Source organism: Epinephelus fuscoguttatus, linkage group LG9 (assembly GCF_011397635.1).
Source record: "Epinephelus fuscoguttatus linkage group LG9, E.fuscoguttatus.final_Chr_v1".
Taxonomy (NCBI): Eukaryota; Metazoa; Chordata; class Actinopteri; order Perciformes; family Serranidae; genus Epinephelus; species Epinephelus fuscoguttatus.
This window is the reverse complement of record NC_064760.1, coordinates 777501-796386: the sequence shown is the minus strand read 5'-3', so window position 1 is coordinate 796386 and position 18886 is coordinate 777501. Positions and strand designations below refer to the sequence as shown.

Here is an 18886-nt window from a genome sequence, read left to right as displayed (position 1 = left end):
AGCTGGTTTCTCAAACTGTTTCATTCAACGTATTTCAGAGGCCAAAGTGTTTCACTGAAGAAACAATTAGCAGTCTGATTTGAAAACACCACAGATCAATGTACAGTGTGTTAAAACTCGACACACAGTGTGAACATGAGTAAAGTTGGTCTGAAGCTTCTGATCATGTGATCATGTCTCTGAGCAGGACGACTCGTTTGTGTAAATCTGATCCTCACAAACATTTGTGAATAAAGACAAACACATATCAATATTAATCTGTAGTGACCTGGAGTGACTCATAAAGGATGAGTGAGCTGCAGATACACACCTCTGCTGCTGATGTGACACCTCAGCTTACACACACACACACACACACACACTGGGAGTGTGGACGTGAGCTCCGTTCTCCTCATTACCGACAGACTGAACATTGATTTCAGACGCCTGCTGTGAACTCAATCACTCCTTCAGTTCCCTGTTTTTCCGGCGGAGCAGTGAAGGCCTCATTTAGCCTCTTTCTTTCTTTCTCTAACAGCAGCAAGAACAATAACAAACCTGCGCTCGTTTCAGAACGACGCGTTGGTGTCACGTTCACAATCCATCCAGGATTTAATCTGTACCATTGTTGACGTTCTGCCACACGCGTGGTCAGGGCTGAACTCAGGCTCAACACAGCTGCTGGTTTTATATATTTCGTATTTCATAAATCATGCTGAGGAGACTGACGGGATTTAACCCTTCACTGTCTACGTTTATAAGAAACATTAATTAATCCATTCATTCCTGGACCAAGAACAAAGTGTTCTTCTCCTCAGTCACATCCTCCAGATCTCTCTGAGCGTTTCTAGGGCAGGTGGGTGAGTAAAGGTCAGACACACTTTCTGTGCTCAGCATCAGCAGACTGCTGTCAGTCACATGGACGTGCACATATTTATACTACAAACAAAGTTAGCATGGGTTCAACATTTCCTCCCTTCAGCCCTCTCTGGACTATTTTGTTGACTATATTTGTTTTGATCTCTCCCAAACATTTGTGCAACTACTAGGTACGTGGCCCCTCCCACATTAAGATGTCTTCATTTTAAAACAAAAACAATCTCTGAACACACAAGCACTTTAGCACCGCATCAGAAATAATCTCCGTCCGTACTAACACACCTGGAGACACGTCACATGACCGTTCACGTACACTGAACAGGAACGCTACGCAGAGGGTGAAACTGTTACTGAGAGTAAAACATGAGCATCAGGAGGTCAGTGTGGCAGAAACATCAGAGCAGCACCAGGAGCGTCATCATCACAGGAGGACGTGATGATGGTGATGAAAAGGTGTCCCACACAGGAAGAACAGAATTACTAAAGGTGTGTAGATTAGCTCCACCCTCCGGACCTCAGACCCTCAGGAAGCAGAAACTGGTGTCGCTGTTAACATTTCCACAACCTCAGAGAGCTGAACTAAAACAGTCAGCAGCGTGTTCAGAGGTCTCTGCTTTAGAGGCTCCAACAAGCCGCAGCAGTGTGGACATAAAGACACATAGAAATAGTTCTGCATTTATATATTATTATATTATTTATATTTATTTATATATTATAAACATTAATGTCTTTGTGTTGAGTAGATTTCCTCTGAAACACACAGAGCTTGACTCTGATGAGAGCTCTCAGCACGGCAGCTTTAATGTGAACAGAATGATGCTTCAACAGGAGGAAGTCTGCCCCCTGCTGACCTCATCATGCCTCAGCTCCTTCTCTCTCAATCACACAGACAACAGCAGCCGTCCTGCTGAATGGGATCATAACTGCTGCTTTATACGGCCTCACAGAGCGGTTAGTGATCACTGCACACTGCTGCCTCCAGCTGGACGACGGACAGATGGACAGACGGACAGACGGAGGAATGTGTGAGTGTGTGTTAACAGGACATGTGGCTGTCAGGTTACAGGGTCTCACGTGAGACCTACTGAACACACACTCCTCCACAAACACTCACACACACTCTTCACGTGACCACCGTCTGAATGACATCAGATGTTTGGTCCGTGTCATCACAGTGTCTATGGGAGCAGTGGTCGGTCTGCAGGTCTCACCCTCTCATCTGTTCACACAGACAGTGTGTGTGGGGTCAGACTCCTGCAGGTCTCACCCTCTCATCTGTTCACACAGACAGTGTGTGTGGGGTCAGACTCCTGCAGGTCTCACCCTCTCATCTGTTCACACAGACAGTGTGTGTGGGGTCAGACTCCTGCAGGTGTGATGGCTACGGCGCCAGCAGCGTGAACGGAGAAACGTTCTGTTGGCAAACACACGTACATCATCAGTTAAAGACACGCCTTCATGTGGCAGCCATGTTGTATGGAGATGCAAATCCCTGCTGCGCCAAGTCAGGCCGAGTCAGGCCGAGCCAGCACGTGTTCGGTAAAGGGTAAGTGTTACTTGCTGATTGTTTCATTGTAGTGTTCTAAATTAAAACAGATATAACCAAGAACGGTCGTCAGCAGAGCGCCGGCTGTGGAGACAGGTGATCTCAGGTTAGACGACTTTCAGTTTCAGCACCTGAAACGTTTCACTTTCAGCTGACATCAGGTGTCACTGAGGAATAAGATGAATCTTTGCCACACAGCCAGTGAAAAGGTTCAAACCAGAAACCTTGTGAGCATCAGTTTGTTTCTGTGACCTGAAGGTTTCAGCTCTGCCTGAAGTCCTGTCCACACTAAACCTGCTCACTGTTCTTCTTCTGCTCTCAGCAGTCAACCACCGCCCCGCTCCATGAGACGCAGATAGAGCTGTTTAAAGAAGACACAGATCTCAGATAAGGTTTGCGCTGCACATTTGGAGCTGCTTCCATCCATCTGCTGGCTGAGATCCTTTAGAGTTCCAGCTGACTGTCACTGCTCCAGTTTTTTTTGGTCTGAATGAAACTAATAAAAAATGCATTAAAGAAGAAACTAGTGGAAAAGCTTTAAAGCTGCCAGGAAGGAAGCAGCAAACAGACGGCAGGCTCTTGTTCCTGCAGCGAAGGCGGCGTGCTGAACTTTACTGTACGATGAGCGTGCGTCAGAATCTACGATGAAAGAAGATGGACATCAGATCGCTGGTTTGAAGTCAGAGAGCGAAGGATGTTTCCTGTCACACACAGAAACCTGTGTTTACACACAGTGAATAAACTCAGAATGACTTCACTTTAACAACAGCAGTACGCTCTCTGTCCCTCTGTCTGTCTGTTACTGAGGCATCATGGGAGAGTTCAAGGTCATCTACCAAACCAGAGGACTCCAGCAGCAGCCTGGACACACCTCCACCTCTGAGACGGTGCAGTGTTTCCCATACATTCATCTATCTGTGGTGGTGCGCCACGAATAAATTATCTCCGCCACATATAGATTTTTCTGCTTTTGGCGCTACGTGTTCGACCTCGCTCATAAACACATTATAATGGGACTCAGTGTCTGTGAATGTAGCTTGTCGTTACAATTCCGGTGCAATAGGTGGCGGTATGCATCGTAAAGATGCACTTAACGCAGCTGGTCCACCAGAAGAAGAAGAAGCAGACGTAGTAGCAGAACGGATCCAAAGACCTCTCGGTACAAATATGTGGGCAAACAAGTCCAAAAGTGGTCCAAACAACTCTAACTCATCATGTTATATTAGCTGTTTTATTAGCCTGTGTCTGTATTAACATAGGTGGAAGCTCAACATGTGCAGAGACATTAACTCACGCTGTTAGTAGTGTTAACTGCAGCGCGAGTCCCGTAGCAGCTCGCCACCCTGTTAATCAATTACAGCGGCTCCACCGGCAACGGGAGCGGCACGACAACCCCTGTCTGTCGTGCGACAACTCTCTATTTTACGCGGCTCTTCTATTTTTGTCGCGCTATGCTCCCCTACGCGACCCTCCAGCAGATAAAAACTATATGAAATAGTGTGCTAAACGAGCACAATGTGTTTTTAAATGAATAAACCATTATCAGAGGTGATATGTGATGATTTTTTTCATGCATTTACCCATGTTTAGAGCAGATGACAAACAGTACAGTAAACTTGTAGATAACTCAAATATATGTAATAACTTAGGTGGAAAATGCTTTAACATTTCATGCAGCCTCTCGGCTTGGCAAACAGTAAACAACCCCGCTGGCGTCTCTACTTGTCGCTTCCGTACGCAGTCAGTGGAGCCCAAATAAATACGCCGCGACGCTACGCTGACGTGACGTAGGTTTGCAGCCGGTGGAGCCCAGCCATGTGGTTCTGCTCGTTAGTAATTAACTCTGACGTTGGATGTTCACTTCTTCACACAGATGAGTATTGAAAAATATTTTTAATATCCCCCCCCCCCAGGACCACACCACCACGAATAGATTCCTGTCCTGTGGGAAACACTGCGGTGTGTATTTAATTCAGGTTCATCTCAGCACGCACGCACGCACACACACACACACACACACTGCTGACACACTCTTCATTAAATAGCTGAAACAAACAGGATCAAATTTCCTGAAGACAAATTTGTCAAATGTCAGTGAGGATGAGACCTCCATCATGTCTCTATTTCATTTGGGTTTTACCCTCAAAATTACAAACATCTTTACTTCTAATTAATCCTCACAGTTTGCATGTTGATCGGCCCAACGACTGAAGAGTTTAAAGGTTTTCAGAGTCCATAAGTCAAGTCAATAAGTCAATAAGTCAACCAGAAAAAGCAGAAACTTGAACAGTGTGTCAGCAGAGTGCAGACTGAGTCAGGTCTGACCGAGTCAATGGTTGCACTACTCTTGCACCAGTAGTCCGTAACTGTAACACACTCAGTGCACTATGTTGGCAACTTGTCTGTGTTGACTATATGTATGTATGTATGTATGTATGTATGTGAATATTGCAGCTGTTTGCACTATACTGCGCAAGATGAATTTCCCTTGCGGGACAATAAAGTTTATCTCATCTTATTTCTGCCAAACAACCGTGTCCCAGCTTCCTCAGCTGATCGCTGCTACTCCAACAGACGCACTGCAGTTTTAGTAAAACAGGCACAAATCTCTGATCATGTTGTTCAGAACTGGACTTCTTACGGTGTTAACTTTGTGTGTAACATGCAGCTCTACAGAGTGAGAAATCACCACAGTAAACAGGGTTAAAACACACTAGGTATGGATGTAACTACATCTGAGCCTCAGCACAAAACAAAAAGACACAGCTGCACTCTGCACTGACACAGACGAGTTCCCTGTGAACACTGTAGAACATGAGAGATTCAGGAAGCTCATGTTCAGCTGTTCAACATGTTCTGACAATAAAGAAGTTTAAACCCAAATTAACCAGATGGTCTTTAACTTTAACTCTGGAGCAAAAATCTTTCTTTAAACTTCACAGAAATAATGATCTGACTTTTATCCTGATAATTATATTGCTGATTTTCCCCTTCATGTTGGAGCTGAAGCATCGTCTCTATCATCGCCCAGACTTCAGTTCATCATCAGGACACAGCTCTGAGCTGTTCAAACAAAGTAATGAGCTCCTTTATACTTGAAAGATTAAAATGTCAAACACACACATGATATTTCAGCTCAGTAATCTGCTCATCTTTCACTGTGCTGAATAAAAGCCAGTGGAACGATAGTTATCTCATCGACTGGTTGTTACTCACATGTGAAGATGACGAGGAAGGAGCGCAGCAGCAGGTCAACGACCTTCTCCCACCTCTCTGACACACGAGCCACGAAGGGCGGTATGAGGATCTCTGCTGGAACGTAGAACTGCAGGGCGAAGGTGATGAAGATACCAAAACAGTAGAGCAGCTTCACTGCCTGGTATGTCCTGCACACACACACACACACACACACACACACATACAGACACACACAGACACAGAGAGAGAGAGAGAGAGAGATGCTCAACAAAGGGGACTGAAACAGACTCAATGAGTGATGCTCAGCAGAGTTACAGAGACACTTTAATGATATTTAAATGTGCTCAGACACAACTCATCAGAATCCTTTCAGATCACACAAAACCAGCATCAACACACGGCCTCAGTGTTCATGTTACAGATCCATCGGAGAACAGATGAAGAAGAGGAGGAGGAAGACCTTTAAAAACAAACAGCAAACAGTCCTCTGATCACTTTAAACTCAGATGCTGCTAATTACAGCCTCTGTTACAGTAATCAGCAGCATTGGTTCAGTCACAGGAGGATCTTCATACATGTACGTCTCTGACCCTGAACTGAAGGAATGAACTGAGTCCACATCATTGAGCCTGAGCTCTGTCTCTACAGTGATGAAGATGAATGGTGTTAATGAAGACACACACCACAGGTCGTACAGAGGAGTTTGTTTGTTCTGTGAAAGTGAAGATTATTTTTCTGAGCTGCTTCCTTTGTACCGTGGAGATTTAAGAACATCCTGTCTGTTTTTTTCCCACACTCATGCGCTGGTTTGGTTGGTTTGGTTTGGTTTGCCTCAGCCCGTCAGCCCAGCACAGCGGGAATTTGTGTCTCTCCGGCACACCGTGAGGACAGAAACAGAGGGCTCAGTGGGGACGGAGCATCTGCTGCAGCAAGCCAACACGCCATCTGCAGTCATTTTGACTTGACCAGTCGACTTCACTACAAGCTGATTGGCTGTAGAAACAGGTGACGTGCTTTAAAACCAGCTGCCAGCCATTTGACCAGCTGAGTGTCAGGTGACACCATCAGCCGACTTGAGTTGAGCTCAGACCGCTGACACTTTTCTACGACACGTTCTAAAAATGGTTTCATCTAATCGTACATCTCTGGTCTGAACTGGACTTTAAATGTAAAAATGAAATAAATTCTGTTTTTTTTTTTTGTTTTTTTTTTGGACAGCGCAGGAAGAACACAGGAACACACCTGATGGGACGCTGTGAGTTCTCTGAAGATACAAAACCACATCATGTTTGTTTGGTAAAGCTGTTTCTCTAAAGGTGTGTGTACAAACACTGCCCATGTTTTCACCTCTGCGTCACAAAAACCCAGAAAACCTCTGTCTGTATGTTCTGAGCTCTGCAGGGATGTTTGAACAGACATCATATAATGTGGTAGAATAAATACTAGGCTGAGGCAGCTGTCAGCCCTAGAGTGGTCTCCTTTGGTCTGAATCAGGGACTCATGTTGTTCCAAAGTTGTATAATTGCCTAGAGTTGGTTGGTGTTCTCACGGCAGCATTTACAAGAGGACCAGATCAAATGCCTTGTGTGAGAAAGCTGCTCTTGATTGGTCAGAATTTCCATGTGGGAAAAATCCAGGAAGTAAAGCAAACGTTGAAGAAGAGTACACTTGCAAGATAAATGTGACACTTTCTAATGTCACAATGGAGGGACAACTACGCAGGTTGATTTTAGCGCTGCTCATCGTGGACTATATTGCTGTCATTGTTCATTTTAGTCAAAGCATACAGTTTGAAAACGAGGCAAACGCGGCTCCAACTAGAAAACAATGTTTTGATGCATTGGATGTGCTGAATGTGCATATTAAGGCAGTACAGGAGGAGGTGCACATTAATAATCCTCCAGGACTGTAACATGCTCATGTTTAACCCAAACAATGTGTCATGTGACTGCAGTTGCTTCACATCCAGGTCGCAACACCTTCTCACCACAAACCAACCGCACCAGAGTTCCTTTGGAACCGGACTGAGACCACCTCTGCAAGAAGGTCTCAGTCCGGTTGTTTGGTGTGTTCACACCTGCACAATGAACCGCACTGAGGGGGCAAACCAGCTGGAGTTAGACTGAACCAAACAGAACAGGTGTCAACGCAGCGTCAGTGTTAATAACAGGGTGTCTCAGTTCATGAGGTGTGTTACATTTATGCTTGTGAACAGCTGGAACTGATGTTTTTCTACATTTACCAAACAGTGAAGCAGATGAAATTAGAACTGAGGAGTCAGTGTGGACAGTGTGAACAGTGACGACGTCCTCGGCTGGACAAAGAGAGAATACATTTCATCTCTTAACCTCACTAAGAACTCCACTGACAATATTGAGCTACTGGGGTCTTTCAAATTCACCATTCGTCTTCTTCTTCTTCTTCTTCTTCCTCTGTGTTATATTCTTGTTATAAACACAACATGACCTCAGGTCTGATGTGGGATCATTTTCACAGGAGCTCAATATGCAACATGTGAGATCAACACAGACACAGTGAAGGATGAATAACTGACACAGGCGCCCTCTTTGACAGTACACCTGCAGGTGATGAATCACACTGTGCTCTGATTGGTCTGAACTTCACATGTGTTCTTTGACACAGGAAGTGTTGGTGTTAATTTACCAGCAGTTGGGCAGGTTGAGAGTGATGCTCCCTCCTATGTGCTCTTTGAAGCACATGTATCCGATGGTTCCCAGGCTGATGTACAGGAAGGTGATGATGCCCATCCCCACGTACAGGACGGGGATGAAGGTCTGAGGCCTCTGCATCTTGTTCTCCAGAGGAAGAACCTGCATCACACACACAGAGACACACACTCAGACAGTTAACACCTGAATCAGTGCGTGACTGATGTGTTCTTACATGTGAACAACATCAGAGGTAAAACACAAAGTGTCTTCGTGTTCCTGTGTGTTTCCAGTTTAAATGTCACTTCCTCTCAGGCTGTGCTATCTGGATTCAAACTCACAGATGTTATAATGAAGGTTAATTTTGTGTTGACATTTTGTTAAACACACTCCGCACACTGAGAGAGGTCACGTTCTCTCAGCTCTCTGGAGGCTGCTCACTGAATACCAATGAAGAAGAGAAGTACCTCTTAACGTTAAACGTAACAACACAAGAGCAACAAACAATACTCGTGTCAGAGTACTGTGTCCCTGTCATCTGTCCTCATTACTGTCCTCATCACTATCATCATCATTGGCATCATCACTGTCATCATCACTATCATCATCAATATCATCATCACTGGCATCATCACTGTCATCTTCACTTTCCTCATCACTTTCCTCATCACTGTCATCATCATGTTCCTCATCACTGTCATCATCACTATCATCATCAATATCATCATCACTGGCATCATCACTGTCATCATCAATATCATCATCACTGTCATCATCAATATCATCATCACTGTCATCTTCACTTTCCTCATCACTGTCCTCATCACTGTCATCGTCACCATCATTGTCACTTTCCTCATCACCATCATCATCACTGTCATCATCACCGTCATCGTCACTGTCCTCATCACTGTCCTCGTCACCATCATTGTCAATTTCCTCATCACCGTCATCATCACTGTCCTCATCACTGTCATCGTCACCATCATTGTCAATTTCCTCATCACCGTCATCATCACTGTCCTCATCACTGTCATCGTCACTGTCCTCATCACTGTCATCGTCACCATCATTGTCAATTTCCTCATCACTATCATCATCACTGTCATCATCACCGTCATCGTCACTGTCCTCATCACTGTCCTCGTCACTTAACTGACCAAACAAACAACCTTAAGGAACGAACAAACAATCGACTAAGTAAACAAACAGCTGAACAAACCACCGATCAAACCAACGCCCAACTGACCAAACACTCAGCGCGACGAGTCCCCCCTCACAACGAACACGGCAACTCTGCCATCCTCATTTACATACTGACATAACATGGACAGAATGTGAAGGTTTATATTACAGGTGTGAAGCAAAGACTCCTGATCAGAATCCATCATCCACATAATGTATCCAGACACATTTCCTGTTAATACCAGATGTAAAAGGGTTTTAACTGTTGAGATGTTATCGTGTTATCATCAGCTGGACACGTACCACTCCGATCCCTTCGAAGGCGAAGACAGCGGTCCCAAAGAAGAGAGGGTAGTCTTTGAGTCTGCCCACTGCAGGTAGGTTGATGGGGTACGTGATGTTCTGCAGGAAACACAGAGGAGAAACAGGAACATGAACATTCTGCAGAAACATCATCAGCTTATTGTTAATGTTCATGTGTGACTGACTCGTTCCTGATTATCAGACATCGATCAGATATCTGTTGGATCATTTGTAATCACTTTAAGCCCCAATACGTCGAGCTGAGGGGACACCGCTCAGTGTCCTGCTGGACTACATTAGCTGTAATGATCAGGGTCTCTGAGCACTGTGGAATAACTGGGCTGATAGAAAGAGAACCGTCATTACTGGTGAATAAACCTGAGTGGGAGAATAAAAGGAAATGAGAGCCATCAAACTTTGTCTTTTTTCACAGCGTCACAGAGAAGGCTGAGCAGCCACAGATGCTCCGGAGACAAAGTTACAGTGACTGTGTTAACATGCACACTAATGTTCGACTACTGTCCTAAATATGATGATGATGTTATGAATCTGATATGGGTCATGTAAACAGATTATTCTGTTTGGATAATAATGATAATAATAATAATAATAATAATAATAATAATAATAATAATAATGACTTTATATAGGACACAGAGAAAGGTCCACAATGTGCCACATAAAAGAGACAAGACATACACATCACTACATTATACAAGTTCATATATAAAGACATCATTTAACATCACATAAATCCGTGACAATATGATGGCTGAGATATTTAATCTCATTACACACTTTAAGAGCAAGAGAAGTAAAATTCAGGATATTCTGAATCAGACCATTTTCTAACTGTAACATTTTCTCATTAAGACATGTGTGGCATGTCCATATTATTCAGCATTATTTGGACATGTTTACAGCACATTCAGAATATGTGTCTCTCGTCTGTGTACAGTAGGCTCTGTGTGTTGTCATGAACACGTTGTAAACCAACCTGACAACAGTCTTTCAGGCTGTAGTGTAGAGATCATGCCCAAAAAGAAGAGCCCACATTTCAGGTCAGAGTGAGAAACACACCTACTGATAAACTTTATGAAAGACTTGGATATCAACAGGTTTTTGGAAATGAGCTAGTGAGCAACACTGACCTTGTTAAGAAGGAATGAAAGAAGGACGCTGTCTTTACACGGTCCACCACTGGTAGGAAACTTGGAAGGGTTGGGGTTGCAAGGAAGCAAAATCACAAGCGGCTCGAGCCGTTTCACTCTTCCATATTTTGACGTGATAAACAAATGTTAATCAGAGTCTGCACTGCTGCATGTAAACAGGAATATTACTGGAAAATTAATGTTTTTAGGCAGCTTTGTGTAACACCTGGCCGAGGGACTACGGATAAAAAATAGCCACTTGGCTGATTTTTATACTACCTGTATTTATTCATTTGCACCGTCCCTTCTTAAATAAACTAAACTGAAACTGAAACCTGAATATTTTAATCATGCTGTCCAGTAGTGTAGCTGATGAGGTGGGTGTAGGACAGGTAGGTGGGCAGGTTACTGAGGAGGAAGTGGATGTACTCTCTTCTAAATTCCACCGGCGTCTTGGCTCATAGGTGGGTATAACCAGACAGAATAAGAGGTGGGTGCACCCTCCATTACACACCACTGATGTAAACATGCTCATCCCTTTGAAGTTCTTTATATTCCTGTTTTGGATTTGAAATCTAAAATCAGGGAGACTTGAGACAGCACTATTTAGGTTGGATAAAATTTAGAAGAGAAGGCACCTCGCAGTAGATGTATGAAGCACATTTTAGTTAACATGTTAACACATTTTTAAATTCAGTGTACCGGCCACACATTTTTACAGTTGGAAATTTAAGAATCACTTCAAGCCTAAAACAATAACAAATTAAAGTGTTTAAAAATAACTGTGATTCATTTCCATATCATGTTTTGTTAAAGCCACATGGAGCTTCTGGAGAGGAGCTTATAGGCCGAATGTGTCTCTGGAGCTGAAGGTTGGTGAACTCTGGTTCTGGGTAAACGAGAGGTGATGGCGCCTCCTCTGTAGCTGCCCCTAGGCTATGGAATGACCTGCCTGCCCATGTAGAATCTTTTAAGTCCCGCCTCAAGACCCACTTGTTTTCCTTGGCTTTTGATTCTGGTTGATGAAGTAGACCAACCTGTCTCTGTGTCTTTTTATCCCTTGAGCTTGCTGTACTGTCTGTATCACTTCTGTATCTATGACCTGTATATTTCGTATGTGTATTTCTGTATAGTCCTATGTGGATATTCTGTATATTCTTATGTGGATTTTTGTGCAGTACTTTGGTAACTTTGTGTTTTTGAAATATGCTATATAAAATGGACTGGACTGGGTTTAGAGGTGGAGAGTTTAACTGAACACCCACCATCAGAAACATAAACTGCACCTATACTGTGGATGATCATATTTTATATCAGTCTTTAAATGAAGGTCAGCAGGACGGTTTTAAAACCATGATGTGGATTCATTAAAGGTGAAATTGGAGCCTGTTAGAGCCACATTAATATTTTTATACATTCTGAGGTTAAAGGAAGACAAAAGACACCAAACACACCGAGCGGATAAAAGAAGACGACTCCAGACTTTTTCTATCTCTTTCTTTTTCCCAGAATTCCTGTTGAGATGATTCATCAGCCACATGAACACCTTACAGGCCACAGATATATTTATATTTGTCTCTAAGTGCTGAATCTCTGGAAGATTTCTGATGCAGGAAATTGCTCTTTTCCCTCCCAGGCTGTTTCTCAGGAACACGCCTGCTATCTATCTGTAAAGGGCAGAAGCTGCATGATGAAACACTCCACAGCTAAAAACAGGTAATCTGGAGACTCTGTCGCTACCACTTCTCCTGTTATCCATAAAGACCCAGAACCCAATCAGCAGAGTAGAAACACAAGATGAAACAAGATGAAGAACAGATCACATCAGATCACTGCTTCATGTGCAGCTGGAAAACACTCAGTGAATCTCCACTTCACATACCACAGCACAGACTGAGTGTATTCCATGTAAAGATAATCTTAAATTACTCGGACTTATCTTGATTTATCTTCACTCTTTATCCTGTAAGTTTGTTTTCTAAAGAATGAGTCTCAAAGATTTTAAAAGTGCAAGACAAAGACGCAGATCAGGAAAAGTATCACTGAGGCAGCAGAGCAGCATGAAATATTCATCACTTCTCTGTTACCATATTTAAATAAAATAAATAACTAGAATCCCACCCAGATGTTTGTGCGCCTTCACACACCAGTCAAGTTTCTCTAAAGTCCAGTTCAGACCAAAGATTCAAGAACAGACAAGTTGAAAAGAACAACTACTGTCAACCCTCTGTTCTGTAAAATGCTAGTTGATAGGAAGTTACCACCATGAGACGGCGCGTCATCTCTAGTCAACGACTCTCTGTGCTTCTGATCTGTAACGTCGACGGGAAGTGACCACCATGAGACGGCGTATCATCTCTAGTCAACGACTCTCTGTGCTTCTGATCTGTAACGTCGACGGGAAGTGACCACCATGAGACGGCGTATCATCTCTAGTCAACAACTCTCTGTGCTTCTGATCTGTAACGTTGACAGGAAGTGACCACCATGAGACGGCGTGTCATCTCTAGTCAACGACTCTCTGTGCTTCTGATCTGTAACGTCGACGGGAAGTGACCACCATGAGACGGCGTATCATCTCTAGTCAACGACTCTCTGTGCTTCTGATCTGTAACGCTGACAGGAAGTGACCACCATGAGACGGAGTATCATCTCTAGTCAACAACTCTCTGTGCTTCTGATCTGTAACGTTGACAGGAAGTGACCACCATGAGACGGCGTGTCATCTCTAGTCAACGACTCTCTGCGCTTCTGATCTGTAACGTTGACAGGAAGTGACCGCCATGAGACGGAGTATCATCTCTAGTCAACAACTCTCTGTGCTTCTGATCTGTAACGCTGACAGGAAGTGACCACCATGAGACGGAGTATCATCTCTAGCCAACGACTCTCTGCGCTTCTGATCTGTAACGCTGACAGGAAGTGACCACCATGAGACGGAGTATCATCTCTAGCCAACGACTCTCTGTGCTTCTGATCTGTAACGCTGACAGGAAGTGACCACCATGAGACGGAGTATCATCTCTAGCCAACGACTCTCTGTGCTTCTGATCTGTAACGCTGACAGGAAGTGACCACCATGAGACGGAGTATCATCTCTAGCCAACGACTCTCTGTGCTTCTGATCTGTAACGTCGACAGGAAGTGACCGCCATGAGACGGCGTATCATCTCTAGTCAACGACTCTCTGTGCTTCTGATCTGTAACATTGACAGGAAGTGACCGCCATGAGACGGCGTATCATCTCTAGTCAACGACTCTCTGCTTCTGATCTGTAACGTCGACAGGAAGTGACCACCATGAGACGGCGTATCATCTCTAGTCAACAACTCTCTGTGCTTCTGATCTGTAACGCTGACAGGAAGTGACCACCATGAGACGGCGTATCATCTCTAGTCAACGACTCTCTGTGCTTCTGATCTGTAACGCTGACAGGAAGTGACCACCATGAGACGGCGTATCATCTCTAGTCAACAACTCTCTGTGCTTCTGATCTGTAACGCTGACAGGTAAAGTTTTGGTTTGGTAACGTGTTTGTTCAGTGTCTTGTCTGAAATGAAACCAGTTCAGCAGAGGTGTTGGAGGGTAAAATGTTTCCTCAGTCTGCAGCAGACGATCTGTCTTTGACACTTTAACTACTGTTGGTTCAGAATAAATGAGAACAGACAGAACTGTGTTCATGTGTTTGTTTCGTGCTGAGCTGACACCAAACTGTGACTCCTGTGTACACTGACACCCTCAGACTGTGGAGCGCTCGGGCTGCTGCAACACATCAGTTTCCTGTAACCTACTGCTGGTTCACTGTGAGCATGTGAACACAGTAAGGGTGAGACAGTCTTCATGAAAACAGATCAGATAAACGTGGCACTCACCGTCAGAGAGTAGAAGTAGATGAGGATCAGGCTGGCGGTCATCACCAGGTTGGCCACCAGGGACAGCGGAGCCAGGTACTTGAGGTCGGGGGTGAAAACCAGCAGGATGATGAAGGGCAGGAAGCAGAGCATGTAGAGACGGGAGTCGAAGCTCGGCACCAGGATCTGCGTCTGGTTGGTGTTGTTGATGTGGCAGTTGAAGGTGGTGGCATTGGCGGCTTCAACCACCTGGTGAAGGCACAGAAATGAGTCAGGGAGTGTTTCACATGATCTCTTCTGTAAATACTGAGGTGAGGACAGGTGCGATGAAGGTGGGATTTTATCCAGGTGATGTTTGTGAATCAGAACTGTGACATCAGCAGGGGGAGGAGCCAGTTTTTACTTTGTTCAACTGTTGCTTGTTCTTATAATCACTACTGACAGAGCCTGAAACCATTGATTGTGACTCAGTCAAGTTTTTACTGGTGATGTTTCTAACCACTAACTTCCCTCACATTTAAACTTTAAACTTTGGACCAGACGGCGAGTTCAAACATCAGAAAACACTCGTCCGGCCTCGTGCAGCAACTTTCTCTCAAAGTCGTCTTATTTTTTTCTCTTAATTTTCCTTTAAAAGAAAAAATAAGACAAGTCAAAAATGTTCATAACCACCCAAATCGGATGTGATCCAGGTGTGCTGATCATCAGTCATCAGTCACCTGTTGGATCAGGTAACACCTCCTACACACTGTGTGAGGTCAGATGTTGTGCCGTGTGCAAAGACTCATTATCAACAATGAGAGTCAGTGAGTCAGGAACATGTCTTTAGGTATTAGGAGAACTCACTGCAGAACAGTTTGAATCACTTTAATAAATCAGGACCTGTACATGTATCAAACGGAGAGATGTCAGAGTTGCCCATGGACGGGTGCCCTGAGCAGGTTAGGATTCAGTGCCTTGCCCAAAGGCACTTCGGCAGTGCCCAGGAGGAGAGCCACTCTAGCTACCACCAGTCCACTCTCCATGTTTGGTCCACACAGGCACTTGAACCGGTGACCCTCTGGTTCCCAACCCAAGTGAGCCAAGTGAGTGACTGAGGCACCGTTTAATAATTTATTGACTCATCATATTTACTGTAACTTACAGTGATGGAAATATATAAAAACACCCCGCTTAAACTCAGCAAATGTGAGATGAAGAATTCAGACAATGAACTAATGATCAAAAAGGCCAGATTAAGTTTCAATCATTCATCATATCAGGAACAGTCATGAGTTCACAACATCACCACTGACAGGCTGATTGTTTCAGTGAGACTGACCCAGATATATTCAGTCTGGTGACAGACAGCACCATCTAGTGGTACAAACTGTGCTACACAGGCCAAGTCTATCCAGGAGGTGCACACTGAGCGCCTCCCAAACACTCCAAAGCCCCTTTCACACTGCCAGATTTTCGGCGAATGTTGGGCCGTTTTGCCGGCAAGCTGGGAGCATTTAGACACAGAGCTGGATTGGCGAGTTGATCCGAGGTGCCCAATTTTTCGCCTCGTAGGATAGACATATTGGTGGAACCCTTTTAGTTTAAACACAACGAGGCGGCCTTCTGCAACGGGAGGAGCTGTTGATGACTTGTGGGAGGGGCTGTTGATGACTTGTGGGAGGAGCTGTTGAAGATGCTGTACGTGCGAGCCACTGGCGGTGGATAAACAGGAAACAGCTGATAGCAGGAATTAGCGAGCAGCTAGTAGCAAGAGGGAAACACAAACCTGACAGACACTGTAAAGATGAGCAACTGGGGAGACAAGGAATTGTGCGCCCTCCTTGTCCTCGCAAACGAAGAGGCCATTAACCATCAGATGACGGGGACGGTGAAGAACGGGCCGACTTACGAGAGAATCACCGAAGGACTGACCAGCCGCGGCTTCCCTCCCACGTCACTGTTTACGTCACACGCTGAGCTACACGTTTTGTTACTTGCTCACGCCCCCCATTGCCCCGAAAAAGGCACATTCTGTATAAACAAAAGTAGGTAGGCGGCATTTTGCTGCACTCCCTGATTTTGTTTTTATACTGCCAATGCTGAAAAAAGACTGATTGGGCTTTCCTGCTAATTTGCACAACTCCTGTTTAAAAAGGGCTGAAGACTCTAAAAGATGTTAAAAGATTAAAGTGTGACACCCTCTGATGCCTAAAGACACTTTGAGGTTTCGCTGTAAGATTCTTAAAGACTCCAACTAGACTCCTTCAGAGCTGATGTCCCATCATGCTCCTGGTGGATATTCTGACAACTCCAATAATTTAATAACACAGTTCATGACTTTCCCAAACCATTTTCAAGCCTGGAAAACAAGACTGGAATTCCATGATTTTTCCAGGTTTGTTAACTAGGTTTTTGTGGATGTAATCTATTACATTAAATCCTCTCTGCCTGCTGGTCTGGAAATCACATCTCCTCTATCAGCTGAGTGTGTGTTCACATACAGGATCTGAATCCTGGTTCCTCCCTATAAATCTCTGTCTGTCACATATTTATCAGTAGGTCTATCTATGAACAAACACTGAGACATTCTCACGCTCTCTGTGAGTCGTACACACTGTACGTGGGAACGCTCTGATGTTACCATGGGAACTGACATATGACCTGAGATTACCATCATGTGACCGACCACATGGTCAACTCCATAATCAGAACACACACACTTCACACCTCCTCAGTTCCCGAGGCGTCACATCAACACCACAGGTTGGTTCAGATGTGTCGAGGCGTGCAGGTCAAAGGTCACATGACACAGCAGTCTGTGTGTTACATGGACACAGTAAACAATCTGAGAACGTGGTCTGACAGGAGTCAGATTGAATATCACAGACACTGTTGGTTGTAAACTTTTATTTTCTATGATTAATATATAAAAAACTTCTTCTGACCCCGTTTGAACATGAGTGATATTATTTGAGTTGCTCATTAGTTTCTGAGGATCCAGTTTGTTTCTGTCTTTATTGTGGGTCTGTATGATTTTAACATGTTCAATAAACTGACTTCAACATGATGAAGCGGCCAAGAAAAAAGCAGACAGGGGCGTTGGTGTGGGACGCACCGTACCGATGAGGGCAGCAGATGCTCACCAACGGCCCAACGCTGACTGACGGCTACCCGTCAGCTTGGTGTGTCAAGATCTTAACAAATCACCTGTCCTGTCCATGATCCCGTCCTGCCAGTGGTCCCGTTTATACAGACATCGTTTCGGCACTGTAACTCCCTCCGCTGCCGGCTTAAAGGTGAGACAACTCTGTCTCCTCATTCTGTGACTGTACCGTTTATACAGAACAGGGAGGCGGTAGATCGGCGTGACGCTCCCGCCTTGAAGAGGCAGAGTATAAACACATTGTCAGGCTGCAAAGGTGACGACTGGCCCATCCTAGTCTCTAAGGTCCCGTTTATACGACAACGATTTCAACTGAAAACGGTAAACTTTAGTTGCGTTTTGGCCGATCGTTTACATGACAGCAGCGTTTTGGGTGCCTGACAACACAACGTTTTGAAAACGATTTCCAGAGTGCAATTGTACTCTTCACTCACTGTGTGTTCAGGTGTGGCTCCGTGTCACAGTGTGAGACTCAGATCCTGAACACTTCCTGTGTTGTAGTAACGAAGTTTAACTAATTCTTATTGTGAAGAAGCTTTAACTGGGAAACTGTGTGTGTGTGTGTGAGATCAGGACCTGTTTAATGTTGTCACTGAGGAAGACGAAGTAGACGCAGCAGAAGCCGAGCTGGGTGATGATGAGAAACAAGTTCACCGTCTGTCTGAGAGAGAGAAGCACAAACAGAGACAGACAGACAGACAGACAGACAGCAGAGGTTGGACAGAAGGTCAGAATGCTTCTACAGTAATTATTGAGCCTGAATCAATATACTACTCACTCACACATCAGCTTCACTGACTAACACATAGACGACCCAGTCGCTCCCTGATAGGAAGTCCTGATATGTTGAGACCAGAGTCTCTGACTGGGAGTTCAACTGGACCAAACAAATCATCAAGATGAAGTAAATACTGTTGATAAACCTTTGGTCCTGATGGTCATGTGGACGCCACCTGACAGATCCCATCCTGTATCTCATT

General features: G+C 44.5%; 1 protein-coding gene across 1 annotated transcript in view; it reads right to left on the bottom strand.

Moving 5' to 3' along the window:
• Nucleotides 1-18886, bottom strand: part of slc36a1 (solute carrier family 36 member 1) — a 63879-nt gene that overhangs the window by 27590 nt on the left and 17403 nt on the right. The window contains exons 7-11 of the mRNA XM_049585223.1: nt 18483-18567; nt 14783-15010; nt 9760-9858; nt 8267-8433; nt 5621-5790 (exon numbers count right to left, since the gene is read on the bottom strand). Coding sequence (XP_049441180.1) covers nt 5621-5790; nt 8267-8433; nt 9760-9858; nt 14783-15010; nt 18483-18567 — 749 coding nt within the window. The remainder of the gene's footprint in view (nt 1-5620; nt 5791-8266; nt 8434-9759; nt 9859-14782; nt 15011-18482; nt 18568-18886) is intronic.